Below are 22,229 nucleotides of genomic sequence, written 5' to 3'. Positions count from 1 at the left end.
ACTGGCTCTCTCTCTTGCACATTAAACTGCAGCATATTGTGGCTTGTTGTAAATTCCTATTATCTTTTTATAAATGTAGCTTCTTCTATCTATGCACATCCTCTGATTTCATTTTAAATAGCTGCTTGACTCTTCAATTTTTGTCCCCATCTGATTTCTCTGTGATAATGAAGCCTTAATTAAGTGTAATTAGAGATGCAGAGAATGATTTAAAGAAGGTTTAATGACTGAGCAACCCCTTGAATGGGGCGTTCTGAGGCCCCTTTAACTGAATGCTGTGTAAATTTAGTTTGGCCTTGGTCGGGCTGTGTCTCCATTTTGTGTTTTTTCTCCTTCTGTAGTGATACCAGAGCATTGCTGGCTTGCTGACAGCCTCTCAGCATTCAGTCTGCTTAGCAACGCTCGTCCTCTCCTCAGCTCTCTCACTCCACTCTTGTCTCCAAGCGCTCGGCGTTGTTTCATCCGTGCGAATACTAAGCCAAGCTCCCTTGCTCCAAAAAAAAAAAGGCAACCAATTTAAATGCGGATTGTTTAACCAGTGCCCTGCCTTCCATCGAGCATGATTGAAAGAATTTGTGGACAATGTCTATGTATTTCACAAACCTACAATCCTGGTGCATGGTGTCCCAGTTAGAGCTTCGATGATGAGTACAGTCATCGGCAGACAAGACAAGGGCCCACTGGCCTCATTCTGAGCCGATGTATCCTCCTGGGAGCGTGAAGTGTGTCTGCTCGTGTCTGTGTTTGCTGGCTCGCTGTAAACTGCGTCATCCTCCCACATTGCTGTTTGATGGAGCCATTGTTTGATAGGATGTCTGTTTACTCATGTGTGAGCATGCATCTCTGACTCTTTCTTCAGGCCCAGTTTGCTCATGCAGGTGAGCCTTGACAGCTTTGGTCGTTAATGATCGCTGCAAAGGGCCTCTGGGGAAGAAACGGCGGTGCTCGCTCAGTTCTGCACATGAGCACTGCAGTCTACGACTATCCTCTGGATGCGTGTCTGTTAACACTTCGATGCCTCCGACTGACTCTGACTGCTAAATACAATGCATGCTACCATAACCAACCTAGCGTACTATTTCAAATCTTGGAATCCTTATTTTTTACTTTCTAACCGAGGTTATGATGAAGCAATAGATGCCGTCTGCACAGGGCTGTTAGTCACAGCTCCACAGACTCATCATGTGAAGTGTGACATAATTTAGTTGTACTTTTTGCTTATGAAGCAACGTCTGCAGGGAAAACTCATCGACCGCATTGTCTTTGGGTGCCCTTTCGTTAATGTTACGTAGCAAGGTGACTACCAAAGTGCTCTTTGGTAGTGTCTGTTATTTATAGCTCTAGGTTTATGCCAAATCCTCTGCTCTTTTTTTTTTAAAGCAACATTTTTCAACTTTTATTAAGCTGCCCTGGCAAAATCTAGACTTTTTAAATGAATTTAACATCAGAAAGAATTTTGTTATTTTTATTATTAGTTATTTTTATGTGTTGGTAAATAATCTTGTCTCTACTTGAATTCTGTTTTTCACCTTGAGCCATTATACTTCCTTTAACTGGAAATAAAGTTAACTTCCCTGTTTATATAAGAAGCATATCATACGACCATCAGCATGTGGTTTAATGGACTTGTTTTGACCCCATTTTTATTATTTTCTTTAAAGAGAAGTAATAAATTAATTGGGATCAGTCGGATTTAACTGTTATAGTTGAGGAAGAGAATAAAAAAGTTGATTAAAAAAATAAGTAGAGGTAGGCTGCTTAATCGTTGGACATGTGAATTTATCTGGAGCTGTCTGGCCTTGCATGTCGTGGCCAGAAGCCAAAGTAAGTTGGGAGCGTACCTGTCCTCATCTGCCCTCTGATGTGTGTGAGAGTAGAGCGGGTTGGTCTGTTTGTCTAGCTCAGATCTTTAACTCTATGTGGGTAAACAGGTGGGACAGATGTGTGAAAGAAAGGCAGGCTGGTTGTCTCCTGTTTTCTTCCTTCTTTTTTTTTATTTTATCTAATTGTAACTTCCAGTTTCTCCCACCTGTCAGACATCTCCTTTGTCTCTGTGCCTCTTATCTATCTGTGCAAGGCTGAACCAAAAGAAAAACATGTTGAGCAATCTCATTCTCTGCACGTACATCAAACAGAGACCATCGTCGCAGAGTGACCCCTTTCACATTCTTTCAGGACTGAGTCAAGATCTGAACTTGTAAACCTAAATTAAAGTCCGCTCATATGATTTCTGAGCCTGCAGTGAAAAGAAAAAAAAAAGAGAAAAAAGCAAACGGCAGAAAAAAAGGAATGTATGTAGGGTTAATTGCCCCACTTTACTGACTGCCTCCCCTGTGGCTGTTTATCGATTTGGCTGCTGAAACAAAGTGTGGCTCCCAGTCTGCGGATAAATGGCTTACTGGATTAAGACCATCATATAAAGGTCTCTGGAGCCTTCCCTGTGAGCTGCGCCAGGTGGGACCCCCTCCAGAGTAAACCGGGACAGCAGAGTGGCAGTGGTGTTCCATGTTTGCAGCAGCCTCCAGAGCGTCCTCCTGTTTACGCTGTCTGTGAGGCTGGAGCAGAAACATAAATGGAAGCGTGTATCTGCAGTTTGATCTTTGACACAGCTGATGACTGCAGCAGTACAGGATGTGGTTTAGAAACAGACTGGGTGTGACTGACTGTCTCAGTTCTAGTGTGTTTCCGTAGCCCCCCCCCCCCCCCCCCCCCCCCCCCCCGGTTGACTGTCTGAAGCTGATAGGAAGGGCACCCAAATAAAGTCTGTTTACTTCCTCATGTCAGAGGGGGAAAAACCGAGCAGCAGGCTAATGGCTGCCGCCTGGGTTTGTGGTTCCTTCTAGGAACTGGTCTGTTTTTTTTCCCTTTATTCCCTGGCCATGGATGTAATGGCTTTGATAAAGTGTTTTTTTTTTAAAGAGTATAAACTGCAAATAAAAATGCAATGCAATAACCTATCCCTTATTATACCCTCCATCTGATTTGCCGCTCTGCTTGTCGAGACAGGTTTTTACGATGTCTGTGTATCGTTTAAATACATGGGCAGGGTTTTTATTGTTTTACTGTAAGGTCAGTAGCCTGATTGCTGGTGTTTAACCGAGGATAATGAGTACAGAAAATAATCTTTAGACACCCTTCTCTGTTATCCATTACTCAGTTTCCTCCTCTTGGTCTGCACGACATTTATATTTTTTTTTTGTGAATTACAGTCACAAACTTGTATTGGTAACAACATTTATTGGTGACACAAAGAATCAAAGAATTGTGAAGCAGAAGAAAACATACATGGAAAACATACAGTGCTCATGATCCTGAACACTCCATCTCCATGGTGGAGGCAGCATCATGCTGTGGGGAGCAAAAGTAAAGTGGGTTAAATATGTTGGTAGAGCGGATGGAGTAGAAAACAGTCCTGGAGGCTGCGAAGGATCATTTCAGCAAATCCCAATAAAATACAGTTTGTAGCTATGCAGGGTACTGTAAACGACTTGGAAAACTATTGTCAGGAAATGAATGTCTGTGCTTGCTCCATCTCTCATTTTAAATCATTTAAAAAAGCTCATGCAGCACTTTACTACATGCATGTTTGTTCATTTTGCATGAAAGGAGACAGCGTGTGTATTTATAGCCCAGAGTCAACTTTGAGGTATGTCTGCTGCACTTAGACGGCAGTCATCTGGAGGCTCCACGTGACTGAGGAGGAGAGCCCGACCTTGGACCCGGCTGCGCTCTCTGTGAGGCAGTGTGTCAGTCTCTGTGCATGCCTGGCACCTTCGCCTCTAACCAACAAGCATCCTTACCAGTTCTCGCTCTCACTCGCATTCCCTGCAGCCTTCGACAGCAGAGAAAACAGCCGGCAGCCTCCTTTTTTTATTTTTTTTCCCCTTAAAGTGCCGATCCTTAATCTCGTGCAGAAATCAGCTGAATGAGTTGGAAATGCTTGTGCACAGGCAGACAAATCAATTACCCAATCCTGTCCTTGTATTAGATTTTTATGTAGCTTTTTTATGCTTCTTCTACACTAAAGTGATTCAAACATTTTTTAAGTGACGAGGCTCAGGTTAAATAGAGAGTGGTGGTTAAATGTTGAAGATGCAACCTAGTGTAGAAAAATGAAGCGTTTTCTCCCTGTTCACACTGATGTAGAGTCATGGATGTGTTTATTACCCTGCTACTGTCATTGTTTGATACAACTGCACTCCAAAAAAAAAGCTACTTTTTCTTTTTTTCTTACTGCATCTACTGCAGAAGTGTCACGTGTTGACGCCACAGTTGGAGCGGAGTGAACTGAGGCTTTTGAAGTGGGTCACTGTGGGGAGTTCACATGGCTGTTAGTGTCTAGAGCGGAGTGTAGCTGCAGCAGCAGGCAGCCTGCTGGTGATCAGGAACAACAGGGCAGAGTTCAGCAGGGCGAGCGCGTGGAATGCTAATCCACATTATAAGGCGAGCCACGGCCTGACAAAGGGCTGCTTAAAAGCACGTCTGCCTCCGTCGGTGTGTGTGTGTGTGTCCAGGAACGTCTCTGATAAGCCAGGGGCTTCATTAGTGCAAGTAGCATCCTGGTTGACTAAAGTAAGGTGGGGGTGGAAGGAAAGAGGTGAGGACAGGGCTGTGTTGATATGTGTGAACGTTTGCTCTGCTCACGTTCATCAAGGACCAGAGAGCAGCAGTGATAATGAGCCTGGGTGTGCGCTTGTGTGGGTGGTGGGTGTAAAGCTGTCAGCTGTCAGGTGAGCAGGATTTACTGTGAGAGACATGCGACCAGTGGCAGCGGCGGGGGGGGGGAGACGATACCATGAATATTGCTGTGAATTTTCCTTCTAACATCATTAAACAGATGGATCCATCCACAAGGATTATTTAATCGGATTAGATAAATCAATCAAACACAAGAGGATCTTTTAATTCATAATTCCTCTTATGAAGGGGAGCCAATCTGACCCTATGTGAGAATATAATCCATTTCTCATTAAGTTAGGAATAACTTATCAGTTGTATAGGTTTATTTCTACTCAGACCAACAGACTCAGACCAACAGTCAACTGACAACATGAAGTAGACCTAAAGATCTGAACAAACCATGACTCGTCCTAAAGCAAAGTCAAGAACAGATGAGAATAATGTTAATCATTTTAGTAGTGCTGCAAAGTTATTTTTCAGTCTTTGGGGTGATCAATTCAGCTCACCATAAGAAATATCCTGAAGGGAACATCGTAGCCATCAGCTTGGAACCCTAGAGGTTATTCAAAGGAGAATCCTCCAAAGAGCAGCAGTAAGACCTCCTCTTCATGTCTTAGGATAAAGAACATCTAGAAATATAAATCATGTTTTTTCTAATGGCCTAGTCAAAGTCCAGATATCCCTGTTATGACCTAAAATCCCCTGGCCATGGTGCTGAATTTGACCGATTAAAGGGAGCTGTTGGGAAGAAGGCACATCGTTCCCGTCACTGCAGCGTTTTTTTTCCCTCTCTTAACTCTCCCTCCTTCCCTCCATCTTTTGCTGTCCGATCATCCCACCCTCCCTCTTCCACCCCTTCACTCAACCCCTCCCTTCAGTTCTGCAGTGCTTCCTCCTGTGCAGGAAAAGAGGAAAGAAAAAAAAAAAGGAAAAACCACCAACCGTATGCGCTGTGGAGCTGACAAGCCCCCTGCTTTATGCACGCTCAGACACACCAGGCTGCACAGCCAGCTCCACTTGCATTTGCATGCTCATTCAGCCACGGCCTTGTAAATAAGGGACAATCCCCTGCTCGGCCTGCAGAAGAGACAACACAAATCAGTAGTTGTTTGTTTTTTGCATTTTAATCTAAACCTGTTCAGATAGAAGACTATTACTAATGTCCATGGAGCGGCTCGTTGAATTTATGGGGAAATAAAACAAGAACAGCAGTGTCTCTCTTTATGAGGCCGGGTTTCTGTTTGATAGCTGTTGAACAAGGTTTGAGGTCTGGGTGTGTGTCGTAGGCAGTAAAAGATAGCGTTTCTCAGACTGGATTAAAGCGATAAGAGAGAATTATTGTAATGTCAGAAAGGAATGCAGCTCGTATAAATGAAAAGCAGCAAAGACCTGAATGTTACAATCATTTACGCGTATTGTTCTTAGCTTCCAAAACGACTGCATCTGTGTGGAGGAAAATCTTTTCCTCCAGTTGTTGAAAAGCTGTCTCCCTGCCATAGATGTAAGCTGTAAGCCTTTAAAAGGCTTGGGAGTCAATTATTGATGCTTTCTACAGCCCCCCATCTCATCCTCCCCTCTCTCTCTCTCAATCTTCATCTTCCTCTCTGCGTATGTTCCTACCCAGCCGGAGCTTCTCGTTCCTCTGGTGAAACCGTGCTACCCGTCGCTCCCCTTCAAAGTGCTTGTGTGTTGTGAGACCCGTCTGCCTCAGATAAGCATCAAGTGTGTCAGTTCGTGGCCTCTCACTGAGCGTGCCCCGAATTTCTCCCCAAAACTTGCACAGACCCAGAAACGAGCAGGCACAACCAGAGACGGGAGCAGAGGTATTTACCAAACACATCTGCAGACGCTCTAATGTACATCTGTGCTTTGAACCCAGAGGTGGGCTCCAGCTGCGCCGCGTGTCTGCAAAGAAGCACCTGACAACATGACATGCTGACTGTCAGCAAGGCTGCTTCTTGTGTTGTATTTATAGGCTCACCCAATCCACTGCTGTTACTGTATCAAACTGAGGTAAAAATGCCAGATTGTTATAGTACCTACAATCAAAAATAGTATGAAACATTGTCTGATTGGTCAGATTTATGAGAGAAAAACTATTGTGTTAGAGCAGACTGCCACCTCTTTAAGGATTCAAAGAATATTTCTAATTGGTTGATTTGCTAGCTGGTTTGATTGAAATTAGATCTTTTTCCAGTATTTTTATTATCTGTTGGTTCTAAATGCATCAGTTTATTTTTTGGGGGGTTATTACTAAGAGAATATGATGAAAATATTTTGTCATCATAAAGTCAGCCATCCTACATGTCTGACAAAACTGGAAATATTTCCAAACCTCCGCGTTGTTCTTTTCTTGTAAAGGTGTTAAATCTCTGAAGCTCATCTTCTAGTAACTGACTGCGACAGAGCAGCAACAAGTGGGGGAGGGAGCACCGACTTGCTGAAGAACAGTCAGCTCAAACTCTCTGGTTTCTAATTGAAAAAGTAAAGCTCTAGGAATTGGTGCAAAACGATACGTTTGAAGGAAACTGATATATTTTGGTACTGGTCCATTTCTCCTTTAATTAGAACGATCATCTAAAAGGTTCTGAATAAAAGAGGGTTGGAAAGGGTGAAAAACTGCCAGGAATATTAACACCTTTTCTGTTTAGGACAAAGGGGGCGATGGGAAATTGCAGGAGGTTGCATTAAACCACCTAACTGTAGGTGCACAGCGTCATGCCCATTTACCTTCTTTTGACATTGTTATTCATTGAATCCATCAGGATTCAGCGATTCTCCTTCATGGCGACTCTGGATTAATTCCCTCGCCCTCTCTCTCACTTTGTGTTTTTTTAGAAGTCTGCGGAGGAAGAGGAGAGCCAGCTGAGGAAGCACTCTGTGGAAATGTGCTCTTCTTCAGACAAGCTAGGTGACGCAGAGCCGACACGGAAGGTCAGTTTCACCTCTAAGGGTCTCACCTCTGCCCTCTTTCACACCCTGTGTCCACATTCATCACCGCACACTTTTCTCCTTCAACTTTCTGTTTGGGAAGACGAATAACAAACTCCCCCCACCCACATGAATAAATTATGATGACTCCTGATGATGTGCATCATCTCAGCTGATGCCTGATGGGTAATCCCTCAATCATGTCTCGCATGTATGCCTGTATATTAGATTATGGCTCCAGGAGAGCGATGTGCAGCGCAGCTCATTCCGGTCCGCCTCAATCGTTTCTTCTCTCTATATTTATGTGTGTTGTTGAACCGATCCGCTCTAGTTTTCATCATGGAGCAGAACATCTGGAACCAAACAGTACTTCAGCAAGACATTGTTTAGTGTCATATGTACGCTGGTGTCTAAAGAGGGTTTGTTTTATTTTTCACAGGGGAAACCGGCCCCACCTGCCCTGGAGTTTAACAGTCTCTTCACAGACATCAAGGAGGAGCCAGGACACCCCACCCTGGTCCATCCCAGGTACTGCACCCTCACCTGTGACACAACCAGAGGTCTAATCATTTCCCTCTGCTGTGCTGCTGTTGGTGTAATGCTGCTTTGATTGCTTTCATTCTGATCAGATGGGGTCATTGGACTTTAAGTCTACGAAAGTAATCTGTCCTTTAAAATCATCAATACTATCCTTATTTAGATGCTATCTGGTTCTTGCCAAGCTCGTTCCCCTTTTTATGTGTTTAGAAACAGGAAATGTCATAATTGTTGTGTTCTTACAGAAGAGGCACAAACAAAAATAACAATACAAAAAAAATCATTACTATAAACTATAAAACTTGGTGTCTTGGTGGGTTTACTCTTCCTCAAAGAATGCGTTTCTGTTAAAGAAATCATAAATTAGTTTGATTAGTAGATATAACAAACTCAGGGAAGGGTTAAGGATGAAAAAGTAAAGCTGTTATTGTTTAAACAAGCAAAGAAATCTGATTATTAACATTCAGCAACTTTCCTTAAAAAAAAGGTCAATTAATAAAAAAATAAGCTGTAAAAAGGGAGTAAAAAGTCTAAATAATTTCCATTCATGATATGCTTGTTGAAAGTCGTTGCTAAAACTATTAGAATTAGTAATTGTGAACATCATTGTTTTTATAATGATATAATCGATACTGATGTTTAAAAAAAAAAAAAACAACAACTAGAAATGAGAAGTAATGGGGCCGTTGTCTTGTAGCTCCTTGTCCAACTTTACTGGATGGTCTTTTATAATTTTTGCTTTTCATGACGGGCTTTTTCATGGTTCTTTTCTCTTGGTTGGTTTTGTCAAAGTGAAAAATTGGGTTTCTCCCAGACTCCAAATAACAGCCGTCCAGTCCTGTCTGTTCCCTCCGACCCTCTCAGCTTCTCCTCTAGTTGCTTCAGAGTCCCCTCGGCTGTAGCTTGGTTTTAGCTAATGCAGTAATCTCTCCCAGATTAAAGACTGGAATTACAGGGTTTACTGAGCCACTGCAGCATCTGACTGCTTCTCTCATAGACGTCAGGTCAGACACATAGGAGGATGGGAGGTGGAAAGGAGAGATTAGAGCCGTGATCACCTTGTGGCTTCGCTAGATGTCACATGTAAACAATTCCAGTCAGATTAGAGCAGCAGTTTAGATCCAGACAGAGTTACATTTTATCTTGCCACAGACATCCTTTTAGTGGGGCATGTGTCTAATACAGTCCTGCTTTGCATTATTCTATTATGTCTGAGTTGATATGAGTGAAGGAGCTTGATATTCCCTCACAGACAAGTAGGCAGTGCTTTGTTTCCATCCAGAGGGAGAGGAAGTATGCCTTGGCTGGTAGAGTAGTCCCACTAAGCTGTCAGACTTAACCTAGTTCACCGCTGCAGCCTCTGCGCTGTCTGAAGCAGGGCTGCTGCTGGTAGGGGGAGGGGGCAGGAGCTCCTCCTCTCTCCTCTCTTCGCTCCCAGACAGACGCAGTGTTGGCTTAGTGACTTCAGAGCATCTCCAGGCAGTATCTGTCTCCCCGTCGCGCCCCATTACCTGGACCTACATGATAAGCCGAAGGTCTGTTTAGGCTGAGATCCTGGCAACACTCGATAAGGAGTATCCCTATCCCCCTGTCGGTTTTTGGAGCTTCTGCTGTTTGGATTGTCTCGTTACCTTGAGCTAATAGAGATAGCAAACAGAGATTGCTCTTTGTTTTTTTTGTTTGTTGTAAGGGCCCATAACTCTTCACCATTTAGAGCAAATACTCACAAAGTAAACCACTTTTTAACACTTTTATGCTGCTGATGTAAAGCAAACAGCTTTATATCAGCTTTTCTTGATATTTCAGCCAGAGACCTTGATGTATTTTAACATGTTGAGATAAAAAAAACATGCAGCAGAACTTAATTGTGAAGAAGAAAACTCTCACCTAATTAGTAGTGTCCATTCATCTGTATCAGCATTAGTATTATAACAGGGATTAACATCATGTTACCAACAGAGATGAAAAATATATTTTTTTAAATGCTGTGTAAATAAAATCTGCAAAAGCCTGCAAAATATGCCGATCTTCCAGACAAGTAAAACTCAGAATGGGTTACTTCTAAAACTATCTTTCTATGGTTAAGGTTAATGTTGTAGTTTTGCTTTAAGTTATTGTTAAAGGGGGATAAAAAAACAAAAACAAAAAAAAGATTATGTAAACCAAGAGTACTTCTGGATAGTATTGCAATATTTCTTTTTTAGCCTAAATAGAATTCCAGCACCGACCACAATGAGCTGACATAAACCAAAGTGAGCTCTATCTGCAGGCAGCAACAAAACTAACAGAAAGCTATATGGCGATAAATTACAGCTGCGTAATAAAGCCTAAATCTGATCATCCTGCAATGTCTCGTGGTAAAGCAACATGCATCAAGGTCAACTTATGTTGATTAAATAAATGGATTTAAAGCAGCTCTAGTAAAGGTATATATTCACACCAGTGATGGGACTAACGGCGTTGAAACTAACGGCGTTACTAACGCCGTTACCTTGTTTTAGTAACGAGTAATCTAACTAATTACTTTGACTGTAACTATAACGCAGTTACCATTGCAGACACCCCGTTACTGCGCGTTACTCAGGTCGCACAATGAACCTTTTTTCATGATGGGACTCGTGCGCAGCTGCGTGAAGCTGACACCCCACCCACGTCAAAAAACTCTGCAAATAGACTGAATGGTTAGTGCAGATTTGTGCAGAAAAAAATATTGTTTGTGCTACTTTTGTTTAAGAGATATTAAAGATTATTTTTTAGGTCATCCAGAGGTGCGCGCCTTGTCATGAGAGAGGGGAGGATGAGAATGGCTGATGTATAGTGAGATTCCGTCTGTCAGTTGAATAGGTGGGTGTTTCTGCTGGTGGGTGTTAACGTACAGCACACACAGAGAGATGGAGAGTGAGGAGGACTCCAGCAGCAAAACAGCGTTTTCCACATGGAAACACCGGTGTTACGTCGAGCTGCGTTTCCCCATCACATAACGCTTTCCTCTGCATCTCCACACAGCGCAGGCGGCACGATTCACCGCGCAAGCGACAGGAAACACGCATGCTCGCTAAAGGCGCGCAACAGTCGCCCTGTGCTCGCGCCACAGGAGAACTATGGAGAGCGTGAACGATCAAATGATTAACCTGACAACAGCCAGAAATGATAGCCTGTATGGAGAAAGGGAGAAATCTGGATGGATGGATGGATGGATGGATGGATGGATGGATGGATGGATGGATGGATGGATGGATGGATGGATGGATGGATACTCTGCCTTCTCAACCTACTGTATTTTTTATTTTAAACATTATTTGATGGCCTTTGTGGCAGGGATGAAGATCCATATTTTATGTCACACACAGAGTATACATCTGGATAGATAGATGGATAGATAGATGTTGCAATATCTATAACAACCCAAACACACAGGATTTCAGAATTAGACATCCCCAGTTATTAATTTCATATACTCACCGGATCTGAATGTCCTGTTATAAAACTTCACATGGCGTTCCCCCTGATGTCATTTACGTTGAGTTGCAATAAATGCTAAACTGTCTGCAGGTTCTTGTCTTTGTCGTCCTCTCTATTCAGCTGGCTTTGGAAACACACGGCGAGAAGGTGGGGGCCGGGTGGTGAGGTTTACGGGGGCGAGAAACGCAAAAGTAACACAATAGTTACTTTTACTAGTAACTAGTTACTTTTATTGTGGAGTAACTCAGTTAGTAACTCAGTTACTTTTTGGGAGAAGTAACTAGTAACTATAACTAATAACTTTTTCAAAGTAACGTGCCCAACACTGATTCACACCAAGCATGTTTTGAGTGCTAAAAAGGCATCAAATGCCTCAAATTTCAAAGTCAGACGCTCTGGATTCGTGATGCCCGACGCTCTGGGCGTTGAGCTTTTCTGTTCTTCTTGCAATCCAGAGAGTGGCTTTATCTGCTTTGTTGAGTTGGAAAAAAAGGAGTTTTAACATGTTTTAGGCGAGAAAGTCCACCTTAAGACCTTAATTCCCAATTTTAGCTTCCTCTTCAGTGAACACCAATGTTAAATACTGTATTCCAAGCATTATTAGACTCTTGGAAGCAAATACTTTTTTGTGGTTTTATTTCACACTGGACCTTGGACTTTCTTCATTGCTTTCCTAATATTGGGAGATGCTAACTGGCTTAGCCCCGTTATGATTCATTGTGTTTCCCCCTGGACACATTTACAGTAACATACCTCATCTCTAGCCATTTTGTTATAGGAAATATACATGAAGGATTTAGTTTACTAAGAAATTGAACAATAAAATAAAGGGTAATTTACAAAAAGAACAATTAGTACAGCAGTAGGATACTTTAATCTTTCAGAAAAACATTGTACCCTACTTAAGTGAGCTACTGGCATATAAATAAAAGAAATGTCATTTAACAATTACGTATGTACCTTTAAGGTCTGAATAATGGATAACAATCATTTTCTGATTATGTTATAAGGAATATGAACTCTACAGAGGATTTTATTTGAGGTTAAACAAATACCATATGGACAAACATCATGCTGCAGGAATTTTCATCTGTAGCAGAGAGGAAGCTGTTTAGAATAAACACTTCGCTGCTTTGTGCTGGTCTGTCTTGTATAATCCTGATTAAAAGACAGAGGTTTGTTAGCTCAAAAGGCAGGGAATGTTAATAAAAGCACTGAAGAACAAGCCATCGATCCTTACATGCATGTCTCTGTCCCTCTGTTTCCCAGCTACTACCTGTACACGTATGATAAGATGGTGGCTCCCAACGTTTCTCTGCGGAGGGAGGCGGAGATGAGCCCCGAGATGCTGGGGGCGCTGCTCAAACACCACTACAGCCGCCGGATGCTTGGCCACGAAGAGCCGCCTATAGGTCAGTAATAACGCAAACTAAACCTATCGATGCTGAAATGCATTTTTTTGTTTATAAAGAGTTTTATCTTTAGATTTTATGATACTTTCTTTTGGAAAAAGGTACCTTTATAAAAACGTTTATTTTCTTGCTTAATTTTTATTTCACATGGAAAAAATTAACATGAAGTCCAAATTTCCCACCAAATTCATTTAGCAGTACATAATGCTCATTTGCTTACTGTTGTAGAACAGCAGTTCTGGTTGAAATAGTAGATTTATTTTAACTTTATTCTCTTACACTCTGGAAACATTTACTAATAGTTAAGTTAGTAGGCAGCATCCCATATGATGCCTTAAACCAGTGTTCAAGGTAAACATCTAAACATTTGGTTTGTTAAACCAGAAGAAATTTAATGTTAGATTTTAGATTAAGTCTGTTTAAAGTTATTTTTACATGTGTTTATCAGAGGCGTGAATAATTGCAGAGGGTTATTTAGTTTAAAGCGGCTGATTTTGTTTTTAATAAGTGAAATAATTAACAGAGTTGTTACATGAATATTGAACTCGTAAATAAGTATTGACAGATTTTACCATATGTTTATATCTTGAGCCTTTATGAAGCTAATATGTTGGTAGAACTCTCTCTGCTGTGCAACATTTCCTTTAACAGTGCTTAGCAAATGCCAGTGTAGAACACAGAACGTTCATTAATATTAATTTGGTCTAATTTAATGGTAAATCATTTCCAACGCTGCTATTTTCCCATCAAATGAATCCTTCATATTTAATTAGTACTCTAGTGTTTGCCTGTTGGACACAGTCTGACGTGTGTCTACTATAAATACTCGACATTAATACAGCAAGCAGCAGCTGTTTGCATGCAGCATAAGCATAAATGACAGGCGTATCAAGTTCAAGCAGCTCACTCAGAGCTGACACATGCTCAGCAGCAACTTCCAGCACTTAACTCTGCAGCCTGCGCTGATGCACAGAGTCACTCGCTGACCTTCGATTCACTACACTGCGGGCTTCTGCACGTCTGAGGCGCCGGTGACCTCCTCCTCCCTGTCATGCGTTCACATATAGAGGCTGAATCGGTGAACAGTTTCCCTGTCGTTATTAATGCGCCGTCTGACTGCCAGGCTGCATCTCTCTCTCTGTTTCTAACCAATCTGTCTTCTTTCCCTCTATCCTCCCTCTCTCCCTGTTTTCCTGGCAGCCAGCAGTGCTGCCTCTCTGAGCCGACTCTCCGTCTGTTCCCTCGCTTCTCTTCCGTCCATCTATCCATCATTGTCTCTTCCTTCTCTGGCTGCCTTCATCTCTCAGTCTGCTGTCAAATCCTCCACCCACTTCTCTCACAGTGAGCTTTCCTCCATCTTTCCTGCATTTTTCCAAACCTACCTCGATTTTTATTTTCTACTTTAGGATGTTTATAAAAGTAGGCTGTAGAGCGACATCCTGCAGTGCAGCTTTTAGCCTCATCTCCACCAAACCACTGGTTTGAATAGAGGATCTAATATTAGCTCTGTGGCTTTGAATCAGTTTGAATGATGATCTGTGCCACAGATTAGCATCCTACCTAATGTTTCCCATGATGTACACCTTGAAGACCGCACTCAGGGAAACAAACCAGAGTTTAGAGAAAGAAGGAGACGGAGCGGCGCTCCCACACATGGCCCTTTATTCCTGTTTCTGTGACCGAGGGCAAACGCACAGAAATTGTAGGCGAGTGTTTGGTTCCTCGGAAGAAGTGTGAGGTTTTCTGAGGATGTATGAGGCCGTTACTAAGCGTACACACCACTACAGCTCACACTTTTTGTCTTTCAACCACTTCCTCTACTTCTCTCTCTTTATTTTTTAATTATTATTCTCCTCCTCCCCCTCCTGCCTTCCTCAGATCTCCACGCGTCGCCTCCTGTCACCGGCGGCGCCGAGCAGGCCAAATCCCAGAGTGCGGCTGCTGCCTTGGCCACTGAGCGGGAAAGCCAAACCCAGGCAGTTTCCATGGAGACGATTAGCCCGTGCTGCAAGAAAGCCACCCACATCCCCTCCCACACTCCTCCTCCTGCAACTCTTCCTCGGCCTGCGTCGTTGCTGTCGGAAACGGAAGCAGCGTCGAAGGACACAAGCTCTGCTATGAGCGGCGCCGTGGTGGGGGGGGTGGAGGATGACAAGGACAGGATTGTTGTGGAAATCATGCAGATGTACAGCAGGCAGCAGGAGAAGCTCAACTCCACCCTACAGAAGCAGCAGCAGTTGGAAATGGTGAGTTGGTCGATGGAAACAGAAATGAGCCCAAGATGAAGCAGACTAGCTGTTGACATCAAAGCCTCTTTGATGCAGAGGTGGCACCAACCGACTGCTCCACTAGTCACATTAAACATTTAATGCATTAGGAAATATTGTTTTAATATATACCCAATCATTTCCTTTTCAATTTTTTTCCAAATATTCCTACTTTCTAAACTTTTTCCATATTTTTTCCAGTCTGAACTACAAGCTTCAAAGTATTTAATAGGAATTTTATATAATGAAGCAAAACAGGGAGTTTTCAATAAGGACACATGGATTTTAACGTCTCTTTCATTAAAACTCTTAAAGGTGGGGGCTACCTTAGTAATCAGCCTGTATTACGGCTCTTTGCTTTATTTCCTCGATTGCTCTGTGTTTACTTCAAACAGCCCACCTAGTTTTGTCAGCCCTGCCAAAAATAAAACCCATGAAATTCCCCACACCATGATGGCGCCACCTCTGTTTCATAATAGAACTTGTTATCATGATGATGGAGTGTCAGTTTTTCTCAACGGTTCTGTTTTGTTGTACTCTGACCAAACTACTTTATGTACTTTATGTACTACTAAATGTATTAAGACTAATAATGATGGAGTCCCACCTGAGCTGTGACTCTCTGCACCTCCTCTGAAGTAACTTTAGACCTTTTGACTGATTCTTGGATCAGTGCTCTCCTGGCCTTATATTTTTCTGTTCTTCCAGTTTTGCTATAGTTGCGAACTAAACAGAGTGTGAGTTATTTATAGCGTAGCATATTGTTTCATAAGCTAACTCTGCTTCAGTTGTCTTTACAACTTGAGCGGTCACTGATGTCCAACTGAGGGCGCCACAAGCAGCTAGATTATTTTGAGATTGGTACATAGGTTTTTTTAAGATAATAGACTTGAATTATTTAGGCATATCAGAGTAAAAGGGGTTAAAGGATTAGTTTGTTTGCCAAAATTGCTCATAAATAAATGTAGATGAGAGTTGGAGGTTAAAAAAGACAGTTTGGGGTTTTGTTGGAATTTTTGGCAGCATTACAAGCATGAAATATAACCTCCCAGTGGAAAAGCTGTAAAGCAAAACCTTCTTGTTTGTTTTTCTTTTTTTCCTTCCTATTGTCGATGTGGTGGATCATTATTCAAATTTTTGGATTCTCTGTTTAGGAACTGGAGGCGTTGCGTGGGGGTGAAGCGGCGAGGCTACGGGAGCTTAGCGCCGAGCAGAGGGAGCTCCGCAGCGAGCTGGAGGCGGTGCACAGCGAGCAGGCTCGACGGCTCGGCCAAGCCCGCCAGGAGCAACTGGAACTGGAGACCCGTCTGGAGCAGCTCCGACAGCAGGCCTGCGCCTGTGAGCCCGGGGCCCAACGGCAGCAGGAGGCTCACTATGCTGCACAGGTATGACTCCAAAGATTCTAGTTTTCAAAACGTCACCTTGGATTCTAGCGACATTAACGGCATGTATTTAATGAGCTGTTTTTATCTAGAAAAGCTTGTGTCTTGACTAGGAACTATGGCACTCCCTCTTCTACAGTTTCACGTCATGTTTGTCCAGAAAGATTTGCTGTGCTGGAATGTAAAAACACACTTGGGGCCATTGTTTGGGTTTCCAGTAGATAAAACCTGGAGACAGACGGAGTTATGTTGGCCTGAGCTCAGGGCTAAAGTTTTACATCCAGTCTGCTGCTCAGGCTCCTCCTGCCTCCTTCCACTCCCTCCAGCTCTTAACCCAGTTCCTCTACCAGCTGGCAAGGAGGTTGTGCTTTTAGAATATTGACAAGTCCCGAGTTTGATTCCTTGTTTTAGCTGCTGTAGGAGGACATGAGGCAATATCTCTGAATGTATTTTCTGGCATAATGCTGCAGTGTTTCCCTTGTTTACCACACAGAGGGTGGCTCTATGTAACATCCTGCAGCGTTTTTTTTTTAATTCTGCAATCATATTTTAATGTATTTAGGTTTAATAAAAATAGTTTATACTAAATCATTTTATAGGTTAATGACCTTCAGATGGATTGCTCTTTATTTAGCTTTAATTACCTGTGAACAGCTTTTTGTCCTTGTTCATGATTGCTACATTTATTATGCTTGTAATATTTTAATCTACTGAGATTTGATGTGTTGTTGTTAAAGTCGGACAATATTTGGATCAGCAGGTCAAATCCTTTAAGAAAACCTGACTGGATTTCCTTCTGATTCAGACCGTTAAGCAAAGTTAAATGCAGCACTGTGAGCCCTCCGACATTTTTAACCCTAACCTGACCTCTCCTGCCCCCTTCCAGTTGTCGGAGCTGCGGCAGAGGCTGGAGCAGGCAGAGAGCGACCGGCAGGAACTGCAGGAGGAGCTTCACCAGGAGCGCGAGGCACGGGAGAAGCTGGAGCACACCATTGCCCAGCTCAAGCAGCAGATGGCCCAGTCTGGTATGATGGGAGGCAGCCCATCCCCTCCTCTTACCCCCGCTACAGGATCCATGAACACCCACTCTCCACCCTGCTCTTCCTCCATGCTGGAGGTCCCGGTGGCCGGCCTGAAGTAACTGCAACCTGCTTAATTGTTTTCCGAGTCACTCGGCGACTCTACACCCACAAACAGTTCCCTAAGGCTCCCCTTCTACCCATTTTTTTTAAAGTATAACTACAAGATTTATGTTGTGTTTCTTTTTTATTATTCTCAGTCCTCTCTTTAAACAGTATTTAAAGATTTTTGGGCATGTACGTTTGATTTAATTTATAGTTTTTACTGAACTAATAGCTGCTTTAGAGACAGGAAGTCCCATCTCTATCCACCCCCACCGGATCACAGTCCTTGCTGCTCCCTGCTTCCTGAAGCTAAAGACTGGATTTTGGACTCCCGTCTCCTCACTGATGAAACTCTATGCTAACAGGGCAGCTGGTACCTACAGACTTTATAAACATGAAGGTCAAATGGTCACGAGCCAGCTCTCTCTACATATATATGAAAATATATATTTTCTTTGGGACTCCTTATAAAAACAAAGAAATATAAACACTTTCAAGTTTAAGTCTTTATGGACAGAAAAAAAGACCTTTACTGTACAAAAACAGACATTTCTAATGTGCAGATGTAGAACCTCAATAGATATATGCCAGTAGTGACGCTGAAGTCAGAGTGACTGAGTGTGATCCCCCCGCCCCCAGATTTACCTAGCTATTCCAGCCTGAAGGGCAGATTTCCTCTTCACTCCGATTGGTTGGTCTGCATCCTGCATCAAACAGAGCAGCAGCGGTTCTGGCTGTGGGTCTTTTACCGGTATAAATGTTTGCAAAGGTTTTCTAGTACTACCGATCCAATTCCTGCAATAAGCCAATAGGTTTCTCCAGTGGTATGGGGTACGGAGCAGAAATGAAACGTTGCCCCCTCCCCACTTTTCGTACACTTTGCCATTTAACAGGATTAAAATAGTTGCTACACTTTCCTGCACGCTTATAAAAAAAGCCCCGTTTGGCTGATAATATTTCTGGTTCTGCAAAAGTTAATTTTTCCAGTTAATCAGACTAATTAACCATCCGCTATAAGCTTGTTATTGAATCGCTCTTCAAATATCAGCAGCTTTTTATTCTAGATTATGGAAAAGCTCATGTATTAAATTGATATAACAAGTAAAGTAACTGTCGTAATTACAAAGACGAATGTTCTTTAAAATTCTAAAATCAGATGTATTTTTTTTCTTCTAAACAAATTTGTTTTACACACATTTTCCACTTTTATTCATTTTGCCAGTGATGCACTTCAAATTTGCAACTGTTGATCTCAGCATCATGGCTCCCCACCCAGGGTGCCAAAGCTGAGGGGACGCCACATGATGTGCTAGTTCAAACTTTGCAAACTGTTGTGTTTATCAGGGCAGAAACCTTAAGAAAAAAGCCTTTGCTTTTCAGGGATAGTAAAGTGTATTAGTTATACACAGCTTTGGTTAGAGGTGTAAGAAGAGGGGGTTGCACAAAAGAAGGGAAGCTCTCAAGGTGACACTCATACAGATATAAGGGATTAAAGCCCATCATCAAAGTAAAATGGATATAGGATATTTAACATTAAATTCATATAACCAAATGTTCTACAAATAGTATGGTAGGAATATATTTAAACTTTTTTGCTTATTAAAGTAGGTGCAAAACATCTTGCTGCAGACGATTCCTTTTAGTGCCAAAGGAAACGAGGTGTGAACAGACAGCAGACCTAGATCACTTATTTCAATTTTAGGTTTCAGGGTAAAAACCTTAAACCGCTCTATTTACCTCCAATGCTATCGTACCCAGATCTCACTCGGTCCGCATGCCCGATTTGGACACAGGTGCAGCTCTTTCTGGGTTACCGTGACAACACATAGAAAAACCTGCACATGTGCATGCACACAGTGGAGTGTGTTGCAGGCATCCATGCAGAACGGTGGCCCCAGCGTTCCCAGCAGATGATCAAAGCTCCAGCCTGCTTTCTTTTTTTTTTTTTTTTACTTCATTGTTAGTAGAAGGTTTGGTCCCCCTCCCTTCTCCTGCCGTCTAAAGAAAAAATGTGGGTCGCAGGTGAAAGCTGTTGATTCAGTACAGTTTCGGCTCCTCTTTGCACTTATTCTTCTTGGCTGAGCAAACAGCATGAAGCAGGGAGGAGGAGGGGGGGCATTGAGGCTCTCCTTCCTCACTCATATCAGGCTGGGTGGCCCTGATGCCGCGCGTCTCCAGAGGGAGAGCCCCCCCCCCCCCCCCCCCCCCCCCACCTTTCAGGCAGCTGCTGTCGTCTGGGGCCCTCCAGCCACCCTCTGGTGGATGACCCACATCCAGATCCGTTCAGATGCCTAGGAGGGCGAGCAGACGAGGAATCTCCTAACGCCCAGGCTTAAGCGCTTTTTATCGGCACTATAAAAAGATCCCTGTGAGCGTCTGTGTGAGTGAGTGAGTGTGTATAAATAACTGCCATGGATCGTCCCCTGCAAAAACTCTGAGCTTCTTTTTTTGTATTTTTTTGTTTTTTTATGCATCTGCTCTTAAAATTGACAAGACATTCCACTGTGCTCCATCCTGTTTCATGCAGATTTTCTTATCCCGCCTCCCTTTACAGAGACCGACCTTAAGGAGCAGGCAGAGTGCAGGTGGAACAAATGTACACTCTACTGTTGTTGCATTTAAAACATTTATAAAGATGATGAAAGAAAATATTTAACATATTAACAAAAGATTTATATTCACTGTGTAAATAAAGTAGTCATTAATATATTAACTGTTATTATATAAATAATCTTTAAAAGGTTATAACATTTGGATCACAGGTGAGGCTTTGTTGGGCCGAAATGTTTTTGCTTTCTTTAATTTTAGAGAGAAAGGAAGAAAAAAAAAAGGACTTCTCAGATGGATTTTCTGGAGTGGATGTGGGGGAATGAAGTGCATGGTTTGCTCAGACATGATAAAAAAAAAGATAAAAAGATAAAAAAAACATTTGCTACACACTCTTACTCCACTTTCAGAACCGATGCTGTTGTTTTTATAAATTATATCATGACAGGCTGTTTTTTTGTTATTTGAACCTTTTCCTTTTTATCTAAATTTAAAAAAATGCTCAAGAACTCATTTGGAGGAAAAAAATAAAGAAAAAAAAAAGTTTGCATGTTTTGCTACCTTTACAGTTTGTGTCGCCAAGTTACACTCTTCTTTATTGTTTGAGAAAAAAAAAAAAAAAAAATCCCAAAGACTCATTTATCTCCATAGATCCTTTAAAAAGGCTCATCTGCATGAATTATTGAACATGTGCAAAGTTTTCCTTCTCTCTGGGGTTGGCCAGGATATTATGCCAGAGTTTGATTATGAAGATTGTAAACTGTAGAATAATTCGGTCTGTATTGAATTCTTTTGCTTTTATTAACATTTAAACCATGTATTAACCCGTCAGATGCTAATCAGTATCAGTATCATTTTTAATTCTATTTTCTTCTGCAGCAGAAAATAAACCTGAAACATGTTTTTTTCTTCTTTCAAAGTAGTTTGCATTTTATAAACAAGTGGGCACCGTTTAGTCTTTTTGTTCCATCTATAACTGACGAGTAGCAGAGGAAACTCTTAAGACGGCATGCTGGGCCTTTTGTTTTGTTTTTGCAGCTTTTTTAAGAACTTAGATGTGTTTTGTACAGGGATGGATTTTGCCAAACTGATAAAAATAAAAAGGAGGCCCCACAGATTGACTGCAGGAGACTCCAATTCTTGATTAAAGGTGGAATTTACACATTTTTAAAGATGGTTAAATAAAAGAAACCTAAATATATTGCTTTCCCATCAGTGCTGTTTGGAAAGATGAACAGCAGTGTCTGTGTGTGACCATTGCATACTTCGTTGCCAATACTACAGTGTGATGAGACTTTCTTTTTATTTTCTTGCATGAATTAGAGACACTGTTCTCCTACCTCATGTTGTGATATAAAAGTTTTTTTTTCAAAGCAGAGGACACTGCATCTCTAACTGTTGAGCATCATTAAATGACAAACCTGTAAATGCTTTTAGATGATACCTCAGTTGTATCTAGTGGATTATTTTTTTGTTTTCTGGATTTTTTTTATTATCTTCTTTATTCCTTGATTTCAAATCTTGTAAATAAATCCTGTATAGACGATGAACTTGGATCAAATTCAAGTAAAGTTCTGTAGTGTCAAATCTAACGTTGTTTGTCTTTTGTTCTCTTTGCATATATAAAAACTAGCTGGAAGCTTTTTCATGAAACTGGGGAAAAAACTTTAAAGGCTGTTTTTTTTTTTTTTTTTTTTTCAGATTTAAGTACCAGGAAATTCTTCTTGCTTAAAATAAGTGTATTTACCCTTAAATTGGATGGCTAAATAAGATGATCTGCCAATGGAATTGGTATGTTTAGCCTTAAAATAAGATAATTAGATATTATGCACTTGAAATAAGAGACCTCTTATTTTAAATGTAAATTGTTTTATTCCATTTGCAAAT

General features: G+C 41.8%; 1 protein-coding gene across 1 annotated transcript in view; it reads left to right on the top strand.

Moving 5' to 3' along the window:
- Nucleotides 1-21,934, top strand: part of skila (SKI-like proto-oncogene a) — a 33,364-nt gene extending 11,430 nt beyond the window's left edge. The window contains exons 2-7 of the mRNA XM_038291911.1: nucleotides 7,519-7,614; nucleotides 8,051-8,139; nucleotides 12,880-13,022; nucleotides 14,901-15,268; nucleotides 16,444-16,674; nucleotides 17,558-21,934. Coding sequence (XP_038147839.1) covers nucleotides 7,519-7,614; nucleotides 8,051-8,139; nucleotides 12,880-13,022; nucleotides 14,901-15,268; nucleotides 16,444-16,674; nucleotides 17,558-17,812 — 1,182 coding nt within the window. The 3' untranslated portion in view covers nucleotides 17,813-21,934. The remainder of the gene's footprint in view (nucleotides 1-7,518; nucleotides 7,615-8,050; nucleotides 8,140-12,879; nucleotides 13,023-14,900; nucleotides 15,269-16,443; nucleotides 16,675-17,557) is intronic.
- The last annotated feature ends 295 nt before the right edge of the window (nucleotides 21,935-22,229 follow it).

The sequence above is a fragment of the Cyprinodon tularosa genome, unplaced genomic scaffold (genome assembly GCF_016077235.1).
Source record: "Cyprinodon tularosa strain WSP-4 unplaced genomic scaffold, ASM1607723v1 ctg304, whole genome shotgun sequence".
Lineage (NCBI taxonomy): Eukaryota > Metazoa > Chordata > Actinopteri > Cyprinodontiformes > Cyprinodontidae > Cyprinodon > Cyprinodon tularosa.
Note: the sequence above shows the minus strand (reverse complement) of the source record. Positions and strands in the feature narration are given on the sequence as shown.